Source organism: Cyprinodon tularosa, unplaced genomic scaffold (assembly GCF_016077235.1).
Source record: "Cyprinodon tularosa strain WSP-4 unplaced genomic scaffold, ASM1607723v1 ctg12, whole genome shotgun sequence".
Lineage (NCBI taxonomy): Eukaryota > Metazoa > Chordata > Actinopteri > Cyprinodontiformes > Cyprinodontidae > Cyprinodon > Cyprinodon tularosa.
In genome coordinates, this window is record NW_024038003.1 from 3,210,728 (window position 1) to 3,234,544 (window position 23,817).

General features: G+C 36.9%; 1 protein-coding gene and 1 long non-coding RNA gene across 2 annotated transcripts; both read left to right on the forward strand.

Annotated features, from left to right (window-relative positions):
• The first annotated feature begins 1,238 nt into the window (after window positions 1-1,238).
• Window positions 1,239-15,910, forward strand: LOC119774082 (mitochondrial import inner membrane translocase subunit TIM44-like). Its single transcript, XM_038271399.1, has 13 exons — window positions 1,239-1,323; window positions 3,020-3,124; window positions 4,329-4,493; window positions 4,566-4,646; window positions 4,827-4,976; window positions 5,311-5,444; window positions 6,445-6,530; window positions 6,781-6,873; window positions 7,001-7,125; window positions 9,283-9,333; window positions 9,570-9,659; window positions 12,878-12,988; window positions 14,175-15,910. The coding sequence occupies exons 1-13, from the start codon at window positions 1,264-1,266 to the stop codon at window positions 14,292-14,294; spliced, it is 1,371 nt and encodes a 456-aa protein (XP_038127327.1). The 5' UTR covers window positions 1,239-1,263; the 3' UTR covers window positions 14,295-15,910.
• A 3,508-nt stretch (window positions 15,911-19,418) lies between these two features.
• Window positions 19,419-21,416, forward strand: LOC119774090. Its single transcript, XR_005279488.1, has 2 exons — window positions 19,419-19,563; window positions 21,356-21,416. It is a non-coding gene; the product is annotated as an uncharacterized LOC119774090 (long non-coding RNA).
• The last annotated feature ends 2,401 nt before the right edge of the window (window positions 21,417-23,817 follow it).

The following is a 23,817-nucleotide window of genomic DNA, read 5'->3' on the forward strand; positions in this document are numbered from 1 at the left end:
CGTCCACATTTTTTTTTTTTTTTACATATTTATTTTATTAAACATAATTATTGGCATATTTGTAAACATATTTACTGGCATATGTATTGTAATAAACACTTCAGTAATACAATAAAGATGCCAGATTATCATGAACTACAATTGTTTTACACATAATTTACCTAAATAATGTGGGAATGTTTGGTTTAATCATGGGTATTTTATTTTATTTATTTATTTCAGACATACATATATATAATAAAGACAGTATATGTCCATATAACATAAATTTAAACAGTCTGAAAAGGGTGTACTGGCAGAAGCAAGAAGCTTATAATGCCCACCCTCCAAAGCCAATTTACATTGGATTGCAAAGCAAAAGAAAAAAAAGATAAAAAGATGGCTAATAAATGATGATAAATAATACATACCAATGTATGATTTTAGGAAAAAATATTCTTCTAAAATAATAACATTTTTTTTAGGAAAAAGAAAGAAAGAAAAAAAGGTAACGCACCAAATATCTTACTGTTCCTAATTGCATTCACATGTTTCATAATTGTTTATCATATTATTCTTAAATATGTTTTTAAACCTTGTTATTGTTGTACAATCACTTAGCTCCCGATCTAATTTGTACCATACATCAACCCCAACAAAAGAAATAAAATGTTGTTTAACATTTGTTCTTGCTTTTGGTTTTCTGAACATTTTATACCCTCTGAGATCATAAGCAGTGTCCTTGATCAAAAACAGACCCTGAATATGTACTGGCAACAAATTATTATTTACTTTGTACGTAAAATGAGCGGTCTTAAAGTCAACCAAATCTTTAAATTTTAATGTTTTTCAATTTCAGGTATAAAAGCAGAAAGCCATTCATTTTTTTTTAATAAGTCATTAACATTTACATGAAAAAAATACTCTCAGAGAGGATAGCAAATGTGTACATGAACAGATGAAGATCAATTACAATAAAAGAAAAACAAAAAACAAAAAAGTAAGACAACTAAGAGGGGAATTCATCTTAGCAAACATTTAAATCAAACATAGAAATAATAAAAACAAAACGGTGAATGCACTTAAAATAGCAGATGTTTGGAGAAATCAAGGCTCAATTTTTGGGCATATTTTTCATTTTTTATCTTTTTAAGAGAAGAAAAATAGGTTTTAAAGTCATTAATAAACCAATGAAAGGATCTGTGCTTGGCCCCGCCCCCTGTCTATTCCCATATTCCTATTGGTCAGTCGGAACGTCAGTTCAGGCAGTAGCGACGCACCAGAATGCACGTGCTTCTCTGGTGGAACGTCAAGATGGCAGCGTCCGTGTATCGGTGTTACGAGGTTAGAACCCATTCATGCCCTTCATTGCAGCTCTTATGTCTGAACGCACAGTTTTCTTTGACGGAAAGATTCCTTGACTCTGTGTTACTTTTGTCACCTATATTTATGAGAAAAAGGGTTTATTAAGTTTTAGTAAGTGTCCGTAATTATGGTTAAAAGGCCTTGTTGTCGCATCAGAATCACCGCAGATGTTGACTCTTTACTGAAATGAAGCAGGGTTTAATAGTTCTTAGTGATAGTGTTTTACCGTAAATGAAGGATTATAAAGGAAGACAGTTTTAGACCAATGGAACATGCTGTGAAATTTTCACATAATGTGTTTAATTTACCTGTTTTTTGTTTGTCACAGCCGGATTTCTCCACTGTTGGACAATATAGTCATAATTTCTAGACATGCTGCAATAAAGCAGGAATGGCGGTCCAATTAGACCACTATTGACATTGTTATAACATAATTAGATTAGGTTTGACATAGTTTTAGTCTTTTCTAAATGCCCTGGGCTTTTTTGTATGTTAGTTTTTTTTTTTATTGAAACCTTTTATGTTTAATTGTCGTTTTTCTAGGGAGACTTTTTGTGACAGATGAACCACAGAAAATCAGGGACAAGCATGTTTTAACATGTTCTATTTTTCCACACACAAACACAAAAAAACCCCCCATTGATTGAATTAAGGCTGAAATAATCAGATTAATCGTGATTAATTAATTATTGAAATAATTGTCAACTAGTTATTAATTGATTTATTGCCAAATGAAGTTTAGAGACTCTAAAAATGTCCTTTAGCTGAAGGAGCGACCCACTTAGAGCTGTAATTATATCAAGATTGAGGAAAATATATCAACATTTTACATTTAAGATAAAAAAAAAAAAAAAATCTAATCAATCAATATGCTCTATCTAGAACTCCTCAAGTGAAAGTGTTTTAGTTTTATTTCGTAAAAAGTATTTTTTAAGAAATCCTTTTATATCCAATTATTAATAAAAAAAAAGATTAATTAATTAGCAAAATAATCATTAGTTGCAGTCCTAGATTTACAGTATTATGTAACACTAGAAGCCCAACAGCAGGCCTTTTTTAGTTTTATTCATAATTCTAGATAATTTATATACCAAGAAACTTATGGTGATTTTTCTCGGTATGTTGCCACAGTAAAGTTAGACTGGATGAGTGGCATCTCCAAAGATCAAGTTTTATTTACAGTTGAATTTAATGAAATCCAGTCATAATCATTGTAGTTTGATAGTTCACTATATTCCAGTTGTAGAATGCGGCTTGACTGCCATGTTTGGTTGGATATGTCTTGTATCACTCATTGCTCACTCATTGTGGGTCTTCTGAGGTTCTGGCCTTGAATGTAATGACCCTCAGTGTGAGAAGTCCCAGATCTCTGCTAGAATTTCAGCATTGCTTTCAAGCTTTGTCCTGTAATTAGCTCAATAAATATTCCTATCATCTCTAAGCACCTTCCCTTTTCTGCTGCAGAAGCCTATTTAAATAGCATGACGCTAAATGATATGCAAAGACAACATAAATGGAAAGAAAGCATGTGATGTAAACAATATTTTGAAAAAAAAAATCTTTCTAGTATTATAAATGACATGATAGCTCCTTATAAAGGAAATCTCTGAAGGTGTGTTTGTTGTTCCCATAAATGACAGGTCTAACTGACTTTGTTGTTGTTTTTTTACTGCAGCTGATGGGCCGGAAGGCCTTGGCTCTCTGCACCCGTTCTGTAGTTTCTGCTGCATGGAGAGGAGATGCCTACAGGTTACACAGGAGCCCAGCTGCAGCTGTGCAGGTACACCGTTGCATCGTCCATTAACCTTCATATGAACCACTGTTAGGCAACATGAATGGAAATAATACAAGTCTGTAATCCTGAGGTAAAAACGCAGCAGGGAGAAAGCCTGGGCTTTGAGCACCCTTATTTGACACGCACTGTTAAGCATCCAGCTGATGCAACACACTCATGAGGTATAAGAAGCATAGGAAGTGTTTTTCAGGGCTCAGGGATTGGTTGTAATTTTCTATGATTTAACTTGGAATAAATCCTGTTAACCTTTCATTCTTGTTTTATAGTCATTTATGATATTTATTAGGGGTGTAAATAATAACCGTTTTGTATTGATACATTGTTCCAACAGCCGACGATCCGATACATGCATTTTCAGTGAATGAGGTTTTCCCAGGCCTAGGGGGAGTACAACTTTGATACTTCTGTGATTTTCTGTTGTTTCTCAAATAAAATGCATAAAGATATTACAGCTTTCTTTGATTTATTTCAAATTTGAAACATTGTCTAGCCTGCAAGGTAAAAAAACAACAACAAACAATTAACCAATTAATCGAATCTTATCTTTGGTGTATTCTTGAATATCGAAAATAATCGAATCGTTGGGTCAGGAAATTGATACTGACTCGAATCGCCATGATGGGTATGATATACACCCCTAATATTTATAAGTATGACTTGGAAAAGTGGTTAAATGTAGTGATTGTTTGCAGCAGGAAAAACTGGAAGGAAAGCTTCCTAGGCGTAGCCTGTTTTCTTAGCAGGCTGCATGCACTACAGTTGGTTTTGCTGCAAAGGAACATGGGCTATGTAACTTAAGATTTCATGGAGCAATTTCATGAAATCACCTGTATGTTATCCAGGCTAAACTGTCTTCACTAGTTATCATGAATTTAGCTGGGCTGTGCCCTTTTCTCCTTTGACTTAGCACCCTACACCGCCATCTCCGAATGGGGTGGCCAACATCTGTTTTGTGTCTTTCCAATTTGAAACACTAGGTGTTCATTTTACTAGAAGTGCCTTTAACCATTTTAGCTCAGTATTTCAGGTTTATGTTATTTTTATTTTACTGCCATCGCTGATTTCATGATTTAGAAGCTTTTAAATAGGTGTTTTTTTGTTTTTTTTAATCCACATAAGTATGTTTTTCTTATTTTTTACTTATTTAATTAATCTTGTAAAAAACAGTTTTTCCTCTTTCTCTTTTCAGGTCCGGTATTCTTCGGGACGGAAGGGTTTTTTGGGTGAGTTCGTTGACAATCTCCGTCAGGAGTTCAGTAAGAACCAGGAGATGAAAGAAAACATCAAAAAGTTTAGAGAAGAGGCCAAGAGGCTAGAAGAGTCTGATGCCCTGCAGCAGGCCCGCAGGAAATATGTAAGGATGCTACTAACCTTATGGTCTGCCAGTCTACTGTACTACTCCTGACAAAGCTCTTTGTTTTATTAGAAAACTATAGAGGCCGAGACGGTGAAAACATCTGAGGTGTTTAAAAAGACCTTCGGCTCTCTGTCAGAAACCGTCAAAGAGGTGAGGTGTTGAAGAAACCTGAACAGAAAGAAACTTTAATTTCCTAATTCACCTGAAACCAAACTGGATTCATTCTAGTCTTGTAATTCTGTTTCACTGTGTTGGAAGGCTTCCCTCCATTTGATGTATCGTCGTTTTGTAAGTTTACTTTTGTTTTTTCTGCCTCATTTTTTGCTCCAGAGTCTTGGGGAGGTGACCCGAACGGATATAGGGAAGAAGATTAAAGAAGGTGTGGAGGAGGCGGCCAGGACAGCCAAGCATTCTGCAGAGTCTGTGTCTAAGGGGGGAGAAAAACTGGGACGGACCAGCGCATTCAGAGCCATCTCACAGGTCAGGAGAAAAGACCTCTCTTAAATCATCCTCTTCAAGCATTCAGCATCGAAAACTGCACCTTTTAACCAGTCAATGATTTTTGTTTTTTTTTTAGAAGTTTGAGCTAATTCTGTTACTTTTTCATTCACAGCAGTTACTCACCAAAGTTGTTTATTTAGGAAGAGGATTTCTCCTTGTTTTTTTTAAAACATTCTCCAGGCAGTTTAGCTCGGCTCTTGTTGGTTTCTGAACCGCTGATTTTATCTCTGATCCTGGTCATGCTGATGAAAACTTTCAAAACTAAATAGTTAGATTGTGATTTGAAGCTTAAAAGCTCCTGCCTCCTCTGCAGGGTGTGGAATCTATGAAGAAGGAGATAGACGTTGGAGACGCCGGTCCTTACAGGGCTCCTGCTCAGCTGAGGATGAGAAGTGATTTTTCATTGAGAGGTGGAGATGTTGACAGCAGAGTGTTTGAGGCCAATGAGTAAGTATCTGTTGGAAGGGGTTGCATGCTCGGTGCTCATTGCTCTACATTGATGTACATTTCATAACACATGTTGGCTTGCTAAAGTGTTCAGACATCTTAATGATTTTTATGTTTCATCTTTTTAACCCATGTAACTGTATCTTAATGGGGTTGAATGAAAGGTTTTTGCAAAAAAAAAAAATATATATTAAAAGTGCATCATGTATTTGTAGTGATTTAGATTTAAACACGAAACTAAAAATAATCAGATGAAACCACATGGTTAAGACAAATCTGCTGACTTTACAAACATTATCTGTGTCAACATCTGGTCTTTGTTGAAAGTAACCATTGAAAATGTCCAATTTGCCGATGTTTAAAACCCATAGAAGGAACCTGGCAATAAAAAGAGAGATAGCTGCTTATATGAGACTAAAATTATTATTTTTTATTTATTTTTCTTCATGTAAAATGTCACATGATTTAATATATTGTGTTTATGCTGTATATATACAGCATGCCTCTCTAGCTGGGTGAAGGATATTTTGTTTGCATCTAAATGGCGATTGCCAGATCCAGCTTTTTCATTTCCGATATGATACCGATATTGACCTGATACCATATTAGAACAAGCCATACTGGCTTTTATTACTTATTTTATACTGTAGAATGTCAGAAAAGGCTTGATAAAGAAATATTAATAGAACAGGGAACGAAAGTCGACAACAAAGGGTATAAAAATAACTGGCCCATGTAAAATAAATAACAATAAGTTACAGAAACTTAACAGAAGCAGAGTGTTTCTGTCAGCTTGGAAATATCTATTATTTTAGATGCTGGTCGATATAATCTGATATAAAATTTTTATTTTTTATTAAAAGCTGTATCATTTCCTTCTGCTCCTCCCTGCTGTGTTGCTTTTTGTTGTTCCACCAATGAAATGCATAGAAGTTTCTTTGCTAGCTCATCTTAGCCACTAAATATTTAATCTGTCATTTGGTTTGGTTTTGTGATGTAGAGATGCTCTTGGTGTGGTTCTGCATAAGGATTCAAAGTGGTACCAGCAGTGGAAGGACTTCAAGGAGAATAACATGGTCTTTAACCGTAAGTGGCTTCTAGAAAGAAAATACTATGCTGTCTGTTCCTTAATCTGATATCTGGATATGTCTTCTAAACTGAAGACAGTAGGGGGCAGCAGATAGTTTCATAGTTGAATGCAAAATAATTAAAAGAGTGCAGATATAAGATGTTTATTAGACGTTTTTAATGCAGACAAGTACTGCCTTCATTTATTACTAATAAAAACACATTTTCCCTCCGTTAATCAATACTTTTTTTCCCCCTCTGCCTACAGGATTCTTTGAAATGAAGATGAAGTATGATGAAAGCGACAATGCTCTGATCAGAGCATCCAGAGCCATGACTGACAGAGTTACCGACTTTTTAGGTAATTCTTAATCATCATATCGTGTACTTTACTCTCATCATTGCTTTTATATTCAGACCTATTATTTAAACTTCCAGGCTAATTATTGGTGCTACTGATCGGCTTGGCTTGGTGTTATTTTTTTCAGGTGGACTTTTCTCTAAAACAGAAATGTCAGAAGTGCTGACAGAGATTCTGAAGATAGATCCTAAGTTTGACAAAGATACTTTCCTCAAGCAGTGTGAGAAGGATATAATCCCGAACATCCTGGAGGTAATAAGAAGTGTTTCCTGTTGTTTGCTTTGCCTTTTGCTTGTTTATGCAATCAACTGGTTTTCCTTAGATAGAAAACTTTCAATCAATTTGACTGTATGGTCTGGTGAACTGTAGAGTGCCTTGAGATGATATGTGTTGTGAATTTGCGCTATATAGATAATCTGAATTAAATTGAATTATGCCTGTCACTCGTTACTGCAAGGACAGCACAGGGAAAACAGGCTAGTAAATGAGGAGATCACTTAATTTACCAGTGATTTAGACACATTTGCTTTAATGTTGTTCTATAAATGTGTTTTCAGCTGCGTAATTTAGACCAACCTTAAAGCAAGTGCTAAAGAAAGTAATCACTGATGTCAGGAGGCACAGAGCAGTTAGAGGATCCTATGCGGTTTGGGTGTATTTTTTTTTTTTTTTAGATCTTGATCAGAGTGGAGAAGGAAACTGATAAAAGAAACATAAAACATGGAATACCACAAGACTGACATTACCTGGAACCATTTAAACAAAATAAGGATTTGGATTGGGATAATGCAGCACAACAAAACAAAATCCTAAGTTTCCATTTAAAATCATTGCAAAGAGAAATTAAAGAGATTGCATTATTTTTGAGTGATTGGAATCTTTGAATTTGTGGACTATTCGTTTATTTAACTTATTGTAAAACTGGTTTGCTCCAGTAATAACAGTTTTAAAAGCAAAATGGCCTCTTAGGTTGTTTTTAGCTTCCAGTTTCGCACCTGTTAGTCCTTCCTTATACTTCCTTCAGTCCCTTCTGTCTTCTGTCGTTCCGCCTCTTATTTAATTCCTTTATTTCCTGTTACAGCCTGGCTTGTGTAGCGGTAAAGGTGTTAACCTAAGGTGAATAAATATGAGAAAGTTGACCAGACACTACAGTTTAAATGAGAACTATAGAGATGATTTAAAGCAGAAATATTAAAGCACAATTTTGGATCTAAAGGCCCATGGATTGAATTAGGATCAGTGAATTGAATGAGTAAAAATATTTAAGCTAATTGAAAAGCCTTTAATCAGTTGATTACAAACAATAAACAAGTAAAAGCTTTTTAATAATTTGCATTTATTTATCAAATACATCTAAAACTACAATCAAAGTAGTGTTGATTGCTCTAAAGCAGGGGTCACCAACATGGTGACCGCAGGAACCAAGGGGCCCTCAGGGTCCACATGGGGTGCCAACAGCATCTTCTAAAAACAGAACAACTCACCAGTGGGCAAAGATTGAAATTTTTATTTTATTCTGTTGCCTTTCTTTTTTAATAATTTATAGAGCATTTCATCATTTTAATCCTGCAGAGCATTTAAGCAGTTGTAGATTTCAAACTGACAATATCATAAAATTAGGAGTTAAAAGAAACGAGGTGAACGCTGATCCATCCCTCCTTCCTCCCTCCTTCCTTTCATCCTTCCTTTCACAATTCCTTCAAATCCCCCCTTCCTTCCTCCTTCCTCCATCCCTTCCTCCCTCCTTCCCTCCCTCCTGCCATCCTCCCTCTCTCCTTTCTTTATTCCTTCCCTCCTTTCTTTCTTCTTTCCTTCCCTCCCTCCCAATAAAAATATGTTTATTATGTATGAAGTTAAGATGAACGCTGATCCCTTTCTCCCTCCTTCAATCCCTTCCTTTGTCCCTCCATTCTTTTCATCCTTCCTCCCTCCCTCCTTACATCCTTTCTCCCTCCTTTCTTCTTTTCTTTCTTCTTTCCCTCCCTCCCAATAAAAATGTGTTTTTCCTGTATGATGTTAAGGTGAATGCTTATCCCTCCAGTTCATAGGTCAGTATTGGTAGCCCTTATATGACTCAATACCCATGAAGTAGCTCTCAGCCTTAAAAAGGTTGCTGGCCCGTGCTCTTAAGATTGGAACCGTTTAGATTGTTGACATTAGACTTTCAGGAACCGTTTTAGGGACCTGTGTCTGTTTCAAGGGAAGAAGTGACTGAAATTATGGAGAAGAGATTCAGTAGAAAAAGGTTTGCACATAACACTCAGATCTGCTGGGATTAGAACTAAATAGAAAAACTTGACTGAATACATTTATATTAGCTTTAAAAATCCAGTAGCTTTTGTTTATTTCCGTATTTCTTTAGTTAAAATGATATTCAGTACTGATTGCCAGTCTGTGTCCTCTCTGCAGGCTATGGTCCGTGGAGAGCTGGAGGTTTTAAAGGACTGGTGCTATGAAGCTGTGAGTTATCAACCAACCACACGTCACCATAGTAATTTTTTGGCTTAACCACAATAAAATGTAAACAAAGTAACATTGGGAACCAGGATTGTATTTTTGTTGCATATCTTTTTAAATGCACAGTCTTTTTTTAGAAGTAGTAAGCCTGCAGGTGAGCTGAAATGTTGATCTGCCTTCATGTAACGTGTGTGAAGTTTTGTTTCATTCTGTCTGTGTTCCTGTGGTCTTCCTCTCAGACATACAGTCAGCTGGCTCATCCCATCCAGCAGGCCAAAGCCCTCGGGCTTCTCTTTCAGTCCAAAGTTCTTGACATCGATAACATAGATGTAAGTTCTGATCCTGCTTGTTCTCACTCTCATACAGACGCAATTAAGATTTCCCCGCATGAAAATGTAAACGAGCTACTGTAGAAAACTCTAACATTTATAGTCCCCAAAAATTAGAATGTGGATGAAGAGTAGAGGAGAACAGCATCTAATCTACTTTTAGAGGCACTAAATCTTGGTATCATTTTTGTTTATTAGCCGTATTCATTAAAATTAAGTCTAGCCCTGAGGTATATTTCTCTGTGTAATGAACCCATGGGTTTATTTTCTTGTGTGAACCAAGTTTTTTATCTACATTCTCATGTTTTTAAAAGTGCATGGCAGTACTGGTGTTTATTATTTGGGCCTCTGTCCAACAGAAGCAGCTTACCTGAAATTGGGTCATCCAAAGGAGAGCAGCTAATTCACAACAGAAGAGCTGAAAAAGAAAATCTGATTTCACAGTTCAGATATCAACCTGATTAAAATGTTTTGTCAGGACCTTAGGAGATTTTTGCTGAAATAAAGACTGATGAAGTCCTGGACAGTGTTTTAGGATGTTTATGCTCTTAGGCTCTTTTGGTTTTTCTTTTGGTTATAGAGAGGAAAATAAGTATTTGAACACCCTACTATTTTGCAAGTTCTCCCACTTAGAAATCATAGAGGAGTCTTAAATTGTCGTCGTAGTTGCCCACTGTGTGAGACATAATATAAAAAAAAAAAATCCAGAAATAACAATGTATGATTTTTTAACTGTTTATTTGTATGATACAGCTGCAAATAAGTTTTTGAATAGCTGAGAAAATCACTGTAAATATTTGGCACAATAGCCATTTTTTGCAATTACAGACGTCAAACATTTCTTCCAGTTTTTCACCAGGTTTGCACACACTGCAGGAGGGATTTTGGCCCACTCCTGCACACAGATCATCTCTAGATCAGTCAGGTTTCTGGGCTGTCGCTGAGAAACACAGAATTTGAGTTACCTCCAAAGACTCTCTATTTGGTTTAAGTCTGGAGACTGGCTAGACCAGGAGTGTCAAAGTGGCTCGAGAAAAGGCCGTGTAGCTGCAGGTTTTCCTTCCAATCAAGCATTAGCAAACCAGACTCCATCCATCTCATCAAGTGAGTCCAGTCTGCACAGGATGACTTGATGAGATGGATGGAGTCTGGTGTGCTAATGCTTGGTTGGAAAGAAAACCTGCAGCCACACGGCCCTTTCTGGAACCACTTTCACACCTGTAGGCTAGACCATGCCAGTACCTTGATATGCTTCTTCCAGAGCCACTCCTTGGTTATCCTGGTTGTGTGTTTCGGGTCATTGTCATGTTGGAAGATCCAGCCTCGACCCATCTTCAATGCTCTAACTGAGAGAAGGAGGTTGTTCCCCAAAATCTTGCAATACATGGCCCTGGTCATCCTCTCCTTAGTACAGTGCAGTCACCCTGTCCCTTGTCCAGAAAAACACCCCAAAGCATGATGCTAACACCTCCAAGCTTCACAGTAGGGATGGTGTTCTTGGGATGGTACTCATCTTCTTCTTCCAAACATGGTTAGTGGAATTATGACCAAAAAGTTCTACTTTGGTCTCTCTGACCACATGACTTTTTTCGATGATTCCTCTGGATCATCCAAATGTTCACTAGCAAACTTAAGACGGGCCTTGGCATGTGCTGGCTTAAGCAGGGAAATCTTCCCTGCCATGCATTAGTGCAGTGGTTCCCAAAGATTTTCTTCTGGGCCCCCCTTTGGATTACAATAAAATTTCCACGACCCCCCCCCCCCCAAAAAAAAAAAAAAAAATCAACTGGCACACACAGTGTTCAACCAGATATAATGAATCTATACACATATTTTGTTTTCAAACTCCGCTGAAGTTTATTTCACACTTCAGGTTGCAACAAAACAAACTACACACCATCTTTACAGTGAAACACTTTTGTGTAACTGTATTTTTTTCATAGTTCTATACTGTAGATTAGAAGAGGATTCTTTGTCGTCTGTGTTATTTTAAACATATTTCTTTTTTTATTTTATTTGTAACAATATTTAACTCTGCTATCATCTATACATTAAAAAAGCCTCTGTGCAAAATGGAGTGAAAACATTTAACAGCTCCCTGAGAGTTTTTTCTTTGTACTTTAATCCTCCCATCTTTTCAGTGGCTGTAGTGAGCCTACTTTTTGCTGCAGATCTTCTCAAATCTGGGTTGCAGTGTCACAACTGTCCATTATGCTCAGTCAAGCAAGCGCTGTTTTTTTTTTCTTCATTCATCCATACCGTTTCCCGCGCCCCCCCTGCGCCACCCCCTAGGGGGCGCGCCCCACACTTTGGGAACCACTGCATTAGTGTATTACCATCTGTAACCATGGAAACGGTGGTCCCAGCTCTTTTCAGGTCATTGACCACCTCCTCCCGTGTAGTTCTGGGCTGATTTCTCCCCTTTCTTAGGTTCATTGAGACCCCACATGGTGAGATCTTGCGTGGAGCCCCATTCCGAGGGAGATTGACAGTCATGGTTAGCTTCTTACATTTTCTAATGATTGCTCCAACAGCAAGCTCCTTGGAAATTTCCCCTTAGCCCTTACCAGCCTTGTGGAGGTGTACAATTTTGTCTCTAGTGTCTTTGGACAGCTCTTCCCTCAACCTTTACTGATTGTATTGGGTGGACAGGTGTCTTTAAGCAGCTAACGATCTCAAACAGGTGCACCTAATTTAGGTTAATAAATGGAGTGGAGGTGGACATTTTGAAGGCAGACTAACAGGTCTTTGAGGGTCAGAATTCTAGCTGATAGAAAGGTGTTCAAATACTTATTTGCAGCTGTATCATACAAATAAATAGTTTTTAAAAAAGTCATACCTTGTGATTTCTGGATTTTTTTTTTAAGATTATTTCTCCCAATGTGGACATGTTCCTTCAATGACTATTTCAGACCCATTGATGATCACTAAGTGGGATAACTTGCAAAATATCAGGGTGTTCAAATGCCAATTTTCCTCAATGTATGTTGTAGTAAAATCAGTAGTTATTTTCTATTCACAGATATGCACATGTTTAACGAGGTAATATCATCCACACAGATGTAACCACAATTGCACAGTTTTAGAGAACAAAATGCAATATGGGAAAAGCAAAGGTGGTTATTTAGTATTTTAATAATTTAAAGCTAAATGAGTTTACATCAGTATTTCCTTCTCTGATCGTCTTTTTGTTTGTTTTTTTGTTTGTGTGTGTTTAGTTAGCGATGGGTAAACTGATGGACCAGGGCCCAGTGCTGATCATTACCTTTCAGGCTCAAGTCGTCATGGTGATCCGAAGCCCGAAAGGAGATATCGTGGAAGGAGATCCGGTTAGTCGGACTTTAAATCACAGTGTGTGTGTATATATTAGGGCTGGGTGATATAGAAAAAAAGCTTATCGATAAAAAAAAATGCATATTGATCAATTAATTAAAATATTTATTTAACCAACTTTTTTAACCATAACAATTGTTTTAAAGAAAAATAACTTAAGAGACCTGAGTTATGTTATTAAATACTGACAAAGAATAAACTAAAGTGACCAGAAAAGTGACCAAAATAAATATAACAAATAAATAAATAGAATACCTTATTTGGGTGGGAATAGTACACCACCAGCTTGTGGTAATTAAAAGATTGTAGGACTAGGCTACCATGTAAACTCCACTCAACAAGAACAAAAACCCAAACAAAAATCAACTCACCCTTTAGCCTAGCATTTCTATGGGGTATTTTTTCTCACCCCTATTCTTCTAGAGGTGCTGCTGGCACCTTGTTATGGTTCAGCTTAGTTTCCTGCTTTAACCTGAGTTATTACTTTGAAGTTGATGGCCCCTCAGCATTTTTCTCTCAATTGTTAGAACTGCGTGGGAAACTGCCCAGAACTGAATATATATATATATACATATTTTCCCGAAATTCCTGAAGATTCCTCGGAGGAGAACCGCGCCGGGGCCTACACAGCTCGTACTCCTGCGGGTGTGAGTGGCAGAGATGATAAAAAAAAAAAGAAAAAAAAAAGTTGGTTGTGTTATCAGACTTCGTTTTCACTGGTTCCCTACACATTTTCCAGATGACTGTGGTTTGTTTTTTGTCCGACTTGCCATGACCGAAATACTGCCAAACTGGCGAACTACAAAAACCCTTCTTTGGAACAATTTCCTCCGCCTCTCCTTGCTGCGACGTCTTCATGTGCTCTGTGTTGTGGTTTGAGAGGGCGGCGCTTTGTGACAGCGTGCCTGGGTCCACGATTGTGATTGGTTGGGAGGAAGTAGTGACTAGCATAAACCTACATTATAGGCTACAATGAGAAGGAAGAAAAACTGCGTTTCTTTATCGAACTGTCATTGACACTCTTTATTTCTATTGCGCCACACGTCTATCGATCGGTATATATCATTATTGAATTATCGCCCAGCCCTAGTATATATATATATATATATATATATATATATATATATAAAGGTTTGTATTTCTCTGTGGCATTGATTTTTTTTTTTTTTCTGCCCTCTATAGGAGAAAGTGATGAGGATGATGTATGTTTGGGCCCTGTGTCGTGACCAGGATGAGCTGAACCCTAACGCAGCATGGAGGTTGCTGGACATCTCCGCCTCCAGCACAGAGCAAATCCTCTGAGAGGAGTCAAAGGCGATGCTGGTGAACGGGCTCCTCCACTGTACAGACTGAACGAGGGCCGAGGTCACAAACATGGGGATGGAAGCAGCTCTGGAGCAGAGTAAAACCCTTCCCCTGTGCACGTGTAAATACCTCATACTTCGGACATATTCGCTATAATCTGGATTCTAACATGAGATGTCATCTCGCTGTTCTTCGTTCTTCGTGCTCGGATTGACAGAGCTATGAAAAAAGCACTTGACCTTTCCTGTTAGAAAGGATAAAGTCAGTAGAAACCCTGGAACCCTTCATTCTGTGGTGCACTTCATCCATACTGACCTTATGGCAACATTCAGAAAGATCCTCTCACAGATGGAGAAGATGAAACTACATGTTTGTATATCTGTTGAACATTTCAGAACATGTTTTTTTTTTATTACTTTCTCATGTTGGCATGGGGTTAACATCCTCAGCTTTGAATTAATGGCTGCAGCATAAATGCAGATGGGGATTTTTGAACATACTGTAAGTTTGGAGATGTTCTTCTCATGATTATTCCTTCGAAGAACTAGTTTATTTTCTAGCAAAGTGTACAGATGCATTTTTTATTTTTTTTTGTAAAGCTTTGACCTGCTTTTTCTGGATTCACCTTAAGATCTCCAATCAGGGTCTGATGACTTGGTGTATCTCTGCCTGACACAGATTACAGAAAAACATCTCTTCTATTTAAACAGAAGACCAACTGTTCCCATATTAATGTTTTGATGGACCTCAAATGTTTTCATTTTAATATTTTGTTTTTTTCCATTGTAAATTTTATGATTCCAATAAAGTCAAAGAGAAATGGGATTGTAACGTCCAAAGATATCGTTGTAATCCATGTCTTACCTTTGTTTGTTTTTTTAAGTTTAGCTGTTTGTTTTACTTCACAAACAAAAGGATGAAGCAAGATGACCAATTGGATATAAAAACATTCCGGGTAACGATGTATTTATTTAAAACCTCTTCTGCTCTGGGATAAGAACTTTACTGATTTAGCACTAGATGAATAACGGTGAATAACACCCATTGTTTTGTCAGGTCGCAGTGCAGTGTCTCGGTTCTGAATCCATGTGTTGATCAATAAGCTTATGACCTGTAGGGAAATGAGATTTGCATTGTTTCGTTATGGAAACGCAGTAGTGGATTCATTTCAGGTTCAGCTTCAGGTTTGTAGGATCATTTTTTTTGCAGATCATTCACCTGTTTGTCTTACAGAACAGCTCTGTTTACATTTCTGAATGTGGCTTTTAATTGTTTAATAGTGAAGATGTAAACAGAGGAAATGTGTTGTGAAGAATGAATCAGTTGTGTTTTATATGTAGGGCAGGTAAAAAAAAACTTGACATGATATGAACACAGCACAGTTTATTGGTAAATACTCAGCATCCCATAGCATGATGCTTACTACTCCTTACATGAATGTTGGAATATTCTGCAGGTCATGCTCAGCTCCTCTTCTTCTTTAAACAGGATGAATAAAGTTTATGCTAAACAGCCAAAACTGATTGAGATGTTCACTTGTACATGTAACTTATTCTCTCTGTATATATCTAATCCTGTTTGAATAAAACACTTTTTGTCCTGCCCTCGTCAAACTAATTTGTGTGTCGATGCTTTACCCCCTTAAACCAATACTTTCTAAATAATCTCCCGATCTTTCCAGATGGAGATTTTTACCTTTTGTCTTTATACGATAACAAACCACACAGCAGATTAACAGCTGTCTGTGGATAATGGTAGGTCCTCTGGGTTCCGGTCTTTTCAGCTAGATTTGCTTAAATCACAGAGAAATGTTTGACAATAGAGGAAGATTTAAATGAAAATACATATGTTGTTAATTTGTTTTTCTGTCCAGGTGATCAGCTCAGAAATTGACTTATAGCTGAGTTAGTCAGAAATATTCATAAGTTTTTACATTTTTAACCAATAAGTCAGCATGTTGAATAAAGTGCACTAATATATTTAGCTTTGTCAAAGCTTCCTCCTAGTCAGCAGCTCAAAATGCATTGTGTGTTCCTGCTCTCAGGAGCACAAATTATATTCTGGATATCCCATGTCTGTCTTTAGTTTTCTCATTTCAGTCCTGTTGATGGATGTTGTGGGACGCGGCTATCGATGCCGGCTGATATACTCATTGATCAGTGTGTGTGGGACTAATAGATTAGGCTTTAAATAATGCACACACACAGAGTCAATATGTATGTGGTAGTTAATCTTGGAGCAGTCTTGTGATAAATGATTAGTGAGGTCCTTGTGCTAACTAAATATACTAGTCAGCTCCTGAAACTAACTGAAACTAAAGATTGTACTGAGATAATGCAGCTCTATAAACAATTTTCTGCTTTTCACTGTGTGTTTAAATAGTGGTTGTTTCTCTTGTTTTTGTGCAAATCAAGTTTACTGCAACAGAAGGCTGTGTACACTTCACACTGGCTTTAAATATAGTAGTAGGAACCAGAGAGGGTGTTGGGGGAAGGATTCATGCCCTGACCCTACTGTTTATTTAATAACACAACCATACGCATAATCAAGTAGCGCTTTAGCCTACATGAGTTATTTGTGCTGTGTGCCTGATAAAGATTTGTAAAAAGTCTTTAAATGATTCCTTTGTTGTGGCAGCATAATCCCACACTGACATTTTTAGAAACATGGAACCTTTTTGTATTTTATTTAGTTAAATAGATAAAAAAGTTGGATTTTTATAAAATCTCTTCTGTCACCTTTACCAATGTTTAAAAAAACCCAAAGCAATCTTTAACTTTACCATCATATTGAATCTCACTAAGTTTTAGATAACTTTTTTTATACTGTTGTAGATGTGATTGTTGACATCTCATACATGTTAATATTGATTCCTGTTTGGATGATGGACTCCAAACTATTCTGAAATGTCCGTAATATAGTTTTTATGGAAGTGATCACACTTATTGATGGTTTTTTTATGAACATCATTTCTGCTTTTTCTTCTAACTGCTGTGCTACACTAGGTTTCTTTAACAATAACTTTGACATTTATTGAAGCTTTGCTTTTGCTTTGTTTCCATATAGGAATTAGCCTGACGTAGTCCGACTCAATTCTAGTCAAACTTCCCCGAACTCAAACCTTGTGGGCGGGACTAAGTTCTGACTGGCACCCAGGCTATATAGGAATGGTTGCATATCTTCAATGCAAAATGTAAAATTTAGCTAGTGATGTTTCTTTTTTTTTTTTTTTACTTTTTGCATCTGATAGTGAAACAGTATTTACATGTTTCTGAGAGAAAAAAAAGAAATAGGCCCTTAATATACATATGTATAGTGGATAAAAAAAAAAATATCATCCACAACATATTTCATCAGGCATCTACAGCAAAGTCCGAACTATCAGCCTTAGGCACTTGTTGATAAACTTGAACGCATGACTATCAGTTGTTACTTCTTTTTTTTTTAAGTCTTTGCACAAAAAGCTTTTACTATTTAGACTAGAATTATAGGTTTCGCATTTGAATGGAAAATGTAGCATAGCTGTTGTGGAACAGGGATACACTGCAGTAGCAGTCTGTTTTGGAAACAAGCTAAAAATTGCATAACTGTGACATTGATAATGAGGAAAACAAATTTCATAACTGTGGGTCTGAGACTTATCAGCTCTGACCGCAGCGGTTGGCCGCAGGAGGACAGCTCTGTGGGACTGGATGATGAACCAGTTCAGTGTAACAATTCACTCACTTTTAATTAAACCAACAGGGAGATCCCATGCAGCCACAGGCAGGGGAGCACTGGATGTGAACGGACGGCGGTCTGTCCGGGTGTTTGTAGAATATGAGCTATGGCAACTAATTACCTCTCCCAGTAAGTATCTGGAGTAAAGCCACAGGTAGTGTCTGGTGGCTCAGCTTGTTTTGTTCCACATCTTAATCACATAATATCTCACAGCTCAGCAAAACTTGTGACATAACTGACATAAATCCATATTATAAAACCTGACCTACTGTAACATTTTGACCGTATACAATGTGATATTAACGTTCATCTGAAATCTGACTTAGTTTAAGATGGAACTGAAAAAGTAGACAAAAACCTCAGAGCACTTTCACCCCTCAGGATATATATGATATTGTAAAAAAGGAAAAAAAAAAACTTTTTGTAGTTTTTAAAATCATATTTAAATGTTTTAAATCAATGCATAATATTTTGCATCTGTAAAAGATATCCCAAGTAATTTAAAAGCAGCATTCTAAGCCCTTTTCCCCCCGCTTTTTATAATTTTCACCCAGCTTAGGTCATAACTTTACTGTGATTTAATTTTTTTGGGTTTATCGGGTATAAGATTTGGTTTTACAAAAAGCATACAGACTACACTATATTATGTCAAGGACTAAATTGGGATATGTAGTATTTATTTACTTGGAGCTTAATATTTCTGAATAGTCTTTATATCAGATTTTTTTTATTTTGTATGGTAAATATGTTTTTGTCTTGTGCCTTTAAAATTATATTTTTCTGAGTTTGCACTTTATATAGATCAATTGAACTGAATCTAAGTTGACTAATGCCAGACTTGCTTCATGCCTGGCTCAAAAAAATACTAAGCTAGAAGGTGGGAATAACTTTATGAATTATACGGACTATAAAGAGAGACAGCACACAGAATCTGCATGTTTCATTACTGGTAATGTTGCCTTTTTAAGCTTTTTTAGTTAAATCAGCAAAAAACGACTTAAGCTCTAAATGGTAAAGCATGTGTATGTTTTCTAGAATTACCTTGTTTTTTTTATGAAAGAAATTAAAAACTTGTGGCTGAGTTTAGCTTACATATTTACTATTTGATCACCTCATCCTCAATACATTTAGAACATTTTTTTTCCACCTAGAAAATCTCACAATGACTCATGATGTTAAAATCAACACAGGAATCTTCTTCAATTACTATGTTTTTAAGTATGTCTTTTAAATATCATTGTTTTGCCAGGCATGTAAAATTATAAAAACAGACATAAAGTCTGAATTCTGGTATTAAACCTAATTAAAGAAGAAGGATCTTAGAGCAGGAAAAAACACAAACTGTCCTTCCACAAAGAACAACACAGTTCAGTGACAAACTGGGAGGGAGGAGTAGAGAGGAGGATCCTATCGAGGGTGAGGACATTAAAGCCCCTGTGGGAGCAGAGGAGGCGCGTGAAGTTCAGACCTGAGGCTCCACCTGCAGAGGAGGACTCCCAGAGCTGTCCGTGGTGCTGAAACATCAGCCGCTGCTGGAGAATCGACGGTAAGCTCAAACCCTGGAGACACACCTCGATGGTGACTGACTTTTCTTAATGTGAAGTGCTGTTAACATTCCTGATAACTGTGAACATTTTTCCCTGTTATCTAAATTGTTGTTTAACCTCTTATGGTTATTGATTTAGTAACAGTTGACAGAGCAATTTTACCCATCTAACCTGACCTGTAATCCCCTTTTATGTTAACTTGTAAGAAGAGAAACAGATTGACTAATCTGCATTCTGCTTGGATATTTCAGAGCTTCCTATAGTGCAAAGTAACTTTTAATTTTATTATTTTCACATCTAAAATGTGTATCATTCCTCAGCACTTCTGCTCTTAAACATTTACATTTTTACAATATTACTGTAAAAAGACAGAAAAAATGTTATTTGAATTGGGGGTTGAATCTGTCTTCAGATTTAAATTAAAAATATATATATCTCTTTAAAAAGACCTTGACATTTTTAAAGCTGCTGTCAAATAATCCACAGGAGAAGATAACAGGGACAGGTATTACTCGCTGTGGAAGGCCATATGTCACTGAGCATGCTTTGGTGTCAGAAGACATTGGCTTGGCTAGTTGGTGTTTACTGCATTTATTTTCTAAGGGATTTTAGAGTTTTTATTTCTAAACTATAATAATCTTACTCACAAAAGCAGATAATTGTTTTTGTTTTTTTTGTATGTTTTTTTTCGGGGGGGTGAAAAATGTTGTTGTTGTTGTTTTGACTCTTAACAGCTCATTAAGTTGATGAAAGACCTGCTAAAAACTGATGACCTTTTTTGTCTGTATTTGCTGCACAGAAAGTCAATTATCTTTAATGCATTGCTTGACATAATTTCAAATTGGTTTTTAAAATGATGAAATTATTAACAAACACGCAAAGAAGAACCGTAAAGTTTACCAAAAGAAGTCTTAAATTCCAAACTGCAGCTCAATCACCTTTCAGTCATGTGACAAAGCAGAGCAGCATTATATGTTTTGCAACCTGTGAATTATCTGAGAAGCCCTTTGCCCATCAGTGTGCTGGTTAGAATATGAATTCTGTCAAGTTCTCTGGCAGGAGATGAAAATCAGCCAAACTCTTACATCCTTAAGAAAAGCAAGATTATGCAGCTCTTAGAGAGAAATGTGCTGCCAGTGCAGACTCTTTGTTGTTGAACCTTTCCCAATAGCAGCCTCATTCTTATGCATTCCCCACACTTTGGTGTATACTTTCTGCATTGTGTTCTGCAGGAGTTCTGCTATATAGAGACTCTAGCTCTTTTGGAGGCATGTGCTAACTGATCCTGAGTTAAAAACCTTTTTTTTGTGGGTTCAAGACCCCTATTACAGGTACACTTGGATCCTCTGTGGCTTGCAGAGAGCAGGGGAGCTGTAATGTGCCTTTGGGAGGATCTAAGGGGGTGGTCAGAGGGGAGACAAAGCCTCCTGGAATAGAAAATGCTGACTTGGTAAAAATGTCTACTACAGGAAATGTATTTTCCTTCCAGGTCTCATTAAAGAGACCACAGAGAATTCCCCAAGGATTTTTTTCTTTAACGTATCTCCTCCATCATCAAAGCTGGGTTTACTTATAGTATCCCATGCTGTAATCAGGACAGACAACATGGTTTGTGTCACATATTTTCTGGAAGAAAAGGAATCCGTTTTATAATGGAATCGATTTTAGAACAACTGATTTTTGTCCAGGAACCATTTACTGGCCCTGAACCACCACATCTATGTTCTGCAGCTGTGTTTGCTCCACAATCACTGATGCTTCTTCTATTTCTTTTCTCTTTGTCTCTCTTAGGTTTCCAAATTAGTGACTTCTCAGAGATGTTCTTACCCACTCAGGATGAAAAACTCATTTTAAAAAAAGCGTTTCAGGAATTCAACAACTCAGTGAAGAATAAATGAAACACTTCGCTAATTAAATACAACTATAGACATTGAAAGCTCTGATTTATTTGAGGAGTGATTCTGAAATCTCAAAATGTGTTTTTAGAGATTTTCTCCAACAGATGTTTCTAGCAGTAATTTGAAGTATTGATATTAAGCTCCTGTCTGAGTAATTATTTGCAGGGGAAGCGATATAAAGAATCACCTGATACCAGCCAATTAGACATGATTAAACCTCGCTGAGCGTGCCTTGGCTTGCTTCTCAGTTTACCTGAGGGCTTATTAATCTGCACCAGTGATCCGTGCCCTGCTTTTTGTACGTGCCCTCTGGCTTAAGGGAAACACCACACTCCAGTATAATCACCTGCTGCCAGATTTAACACTGTGACGTCAGAAATCAAACTCAGGGACAAAGATGAGTAAATGCAGCAATGCTAGTCCTCTCTGTGTCTGACTGTAAAACATAAAGTTAAACAATAAGATACTTTTTAAACACCCACTCAGGATGAGCGACATACCCTATTGGGTTGTGGACTATGATTTCTCCTCTCCTGCCCCGCCCGGGTTCTCCAGAGGGTCGACGGTAATGCAGCCCCCACCAGGCCACCCTGAACAAGGCTCAGCACTCTGCTTCGTAGGTCTCCTGGTTCTGCTGCTGCTTTTCCTGGTGGTACGCTGTGTCCGAATCTTGCTGGATCCTTACAGTAGCATGCCTTCATCAACATGGACAGATCACAAGGCACTGGACAGAGGACAGTTTGAGTATGCAATGGTGTAAAGTAAAAGGGTGACCTTAAAACAGAGGAAAGAAGAGTCTGCAAGAGGAATTTCAACCAACTTCATGTTTGGAGTTTCTGAAAATGAAAGAGAAGTCAGTGTTAGCACGAAACTTATAATTGGTTGGCATTTAAGCAAGTTTTCATTGTCCATGTTTGTATGTGCCTTGCAAAGGCATTAATTACCCCTGAGCACTTTTTGTTCCTTGATTTCAATGGAAACTTTAGATAGATTGGAACATGGGACATAACCTGTAAAAATACTTTGATTAAAGCTACTCCTTTGTACTTTAGGTGTATATTTGGTGTTTTCTTTCAGGATCGACTTATATTTAGAATCATCCAGAGAGCTTAATATTGGTCCTATGGGACCAGACAACCTTCTTCCATGTATTAGTTTACCAACTAATTATCTTGAGAAGTCAACTTTATTAGAGAAATGTGATTAAATTGACACTTGTCTTGTATTTAACTGGGAAAAATGTAAAAATAAATAAATAAATAAATAAAAATAACCAATCCTCTCTATTTCTCCCCTTCACAAAGATGCAGTATTTTGTCTAAATCTTTCCCACAATGTAAAAAAAAAAAGGTGGTATGAAGACTTTTGCAAGACTCTAACATTATAAAAGCTGAAAATGCAGAAACGACAGAAGCAGTAAGTATTTGTGTCCTCATTGCTTCAGCGACAAACAGAAGCAGAGGGAAAATGATCTGTATCGCTACATTATATGGTGACTGTACTTTTTCATGTCCTTTTGTAATTCTATAATGCTTTTACAAATCCCAGGGCTGAATCATAAATAGATATCCTGATTGAATAAGAGTGAAGCTAAATGAGTTTAGGCTAGACATGGAAGATATTGAGACCCAACTAATAAAGTCTGTTATGCCAACTCTGGAGGCCTAAAATTCAGGCACTCTTTGCTGTTGTAAAATGTAGAAGTTTTGTTTTTATTTCAAGGCTGTTAGAACATCTTGTCTCTAATTAGAATATATTTTAAATGGGAATCCTGGTGGTTTTTGCTTGGCCTGTGTGGCACCTCTCATTTCCTGACGGAAAATAATTTTAGAAACTTCGATTAGAGGGTCTCCAATTAACCGCTTTGTTTTTCTTTTTACAGTTTCATTAATTTTGATTTCATAAGATTAAAAAATCCATATACAAGCTTAACATTTACTGGATCATACTTTGTTGGAGGGTTTTGCCTTCTTTAAGAGGCTTATAAGGCTCAGTGTGCAGGGTCACAGTGCTGACTGATAACCAGCTGCATAAGTTATGATTATGAAATACATGTACGCTACTACCCTCCCCCTAATCGGTTTTACCTCCATCCATTGCACCAACCAAATCTATCCAGCAGTGCCTTTGGATTGGGGATTTTCTATATAGTAATAATGTCTGCTCCTTTTTTTTCCCTGTTTCATATATAATCAGTGAACTTATGGCAAAATCATGATGATGACTAGAAGAAAGCCTGAAAATGTACCTGTCTGTTGTGTTTGTACTACTTTTATGCTGTTGTAAAATATATAATATTAATATGATTAAAAGTGTCTCCATTTTTTTGTCAGTCTTTATACCTTTTGCTGATTT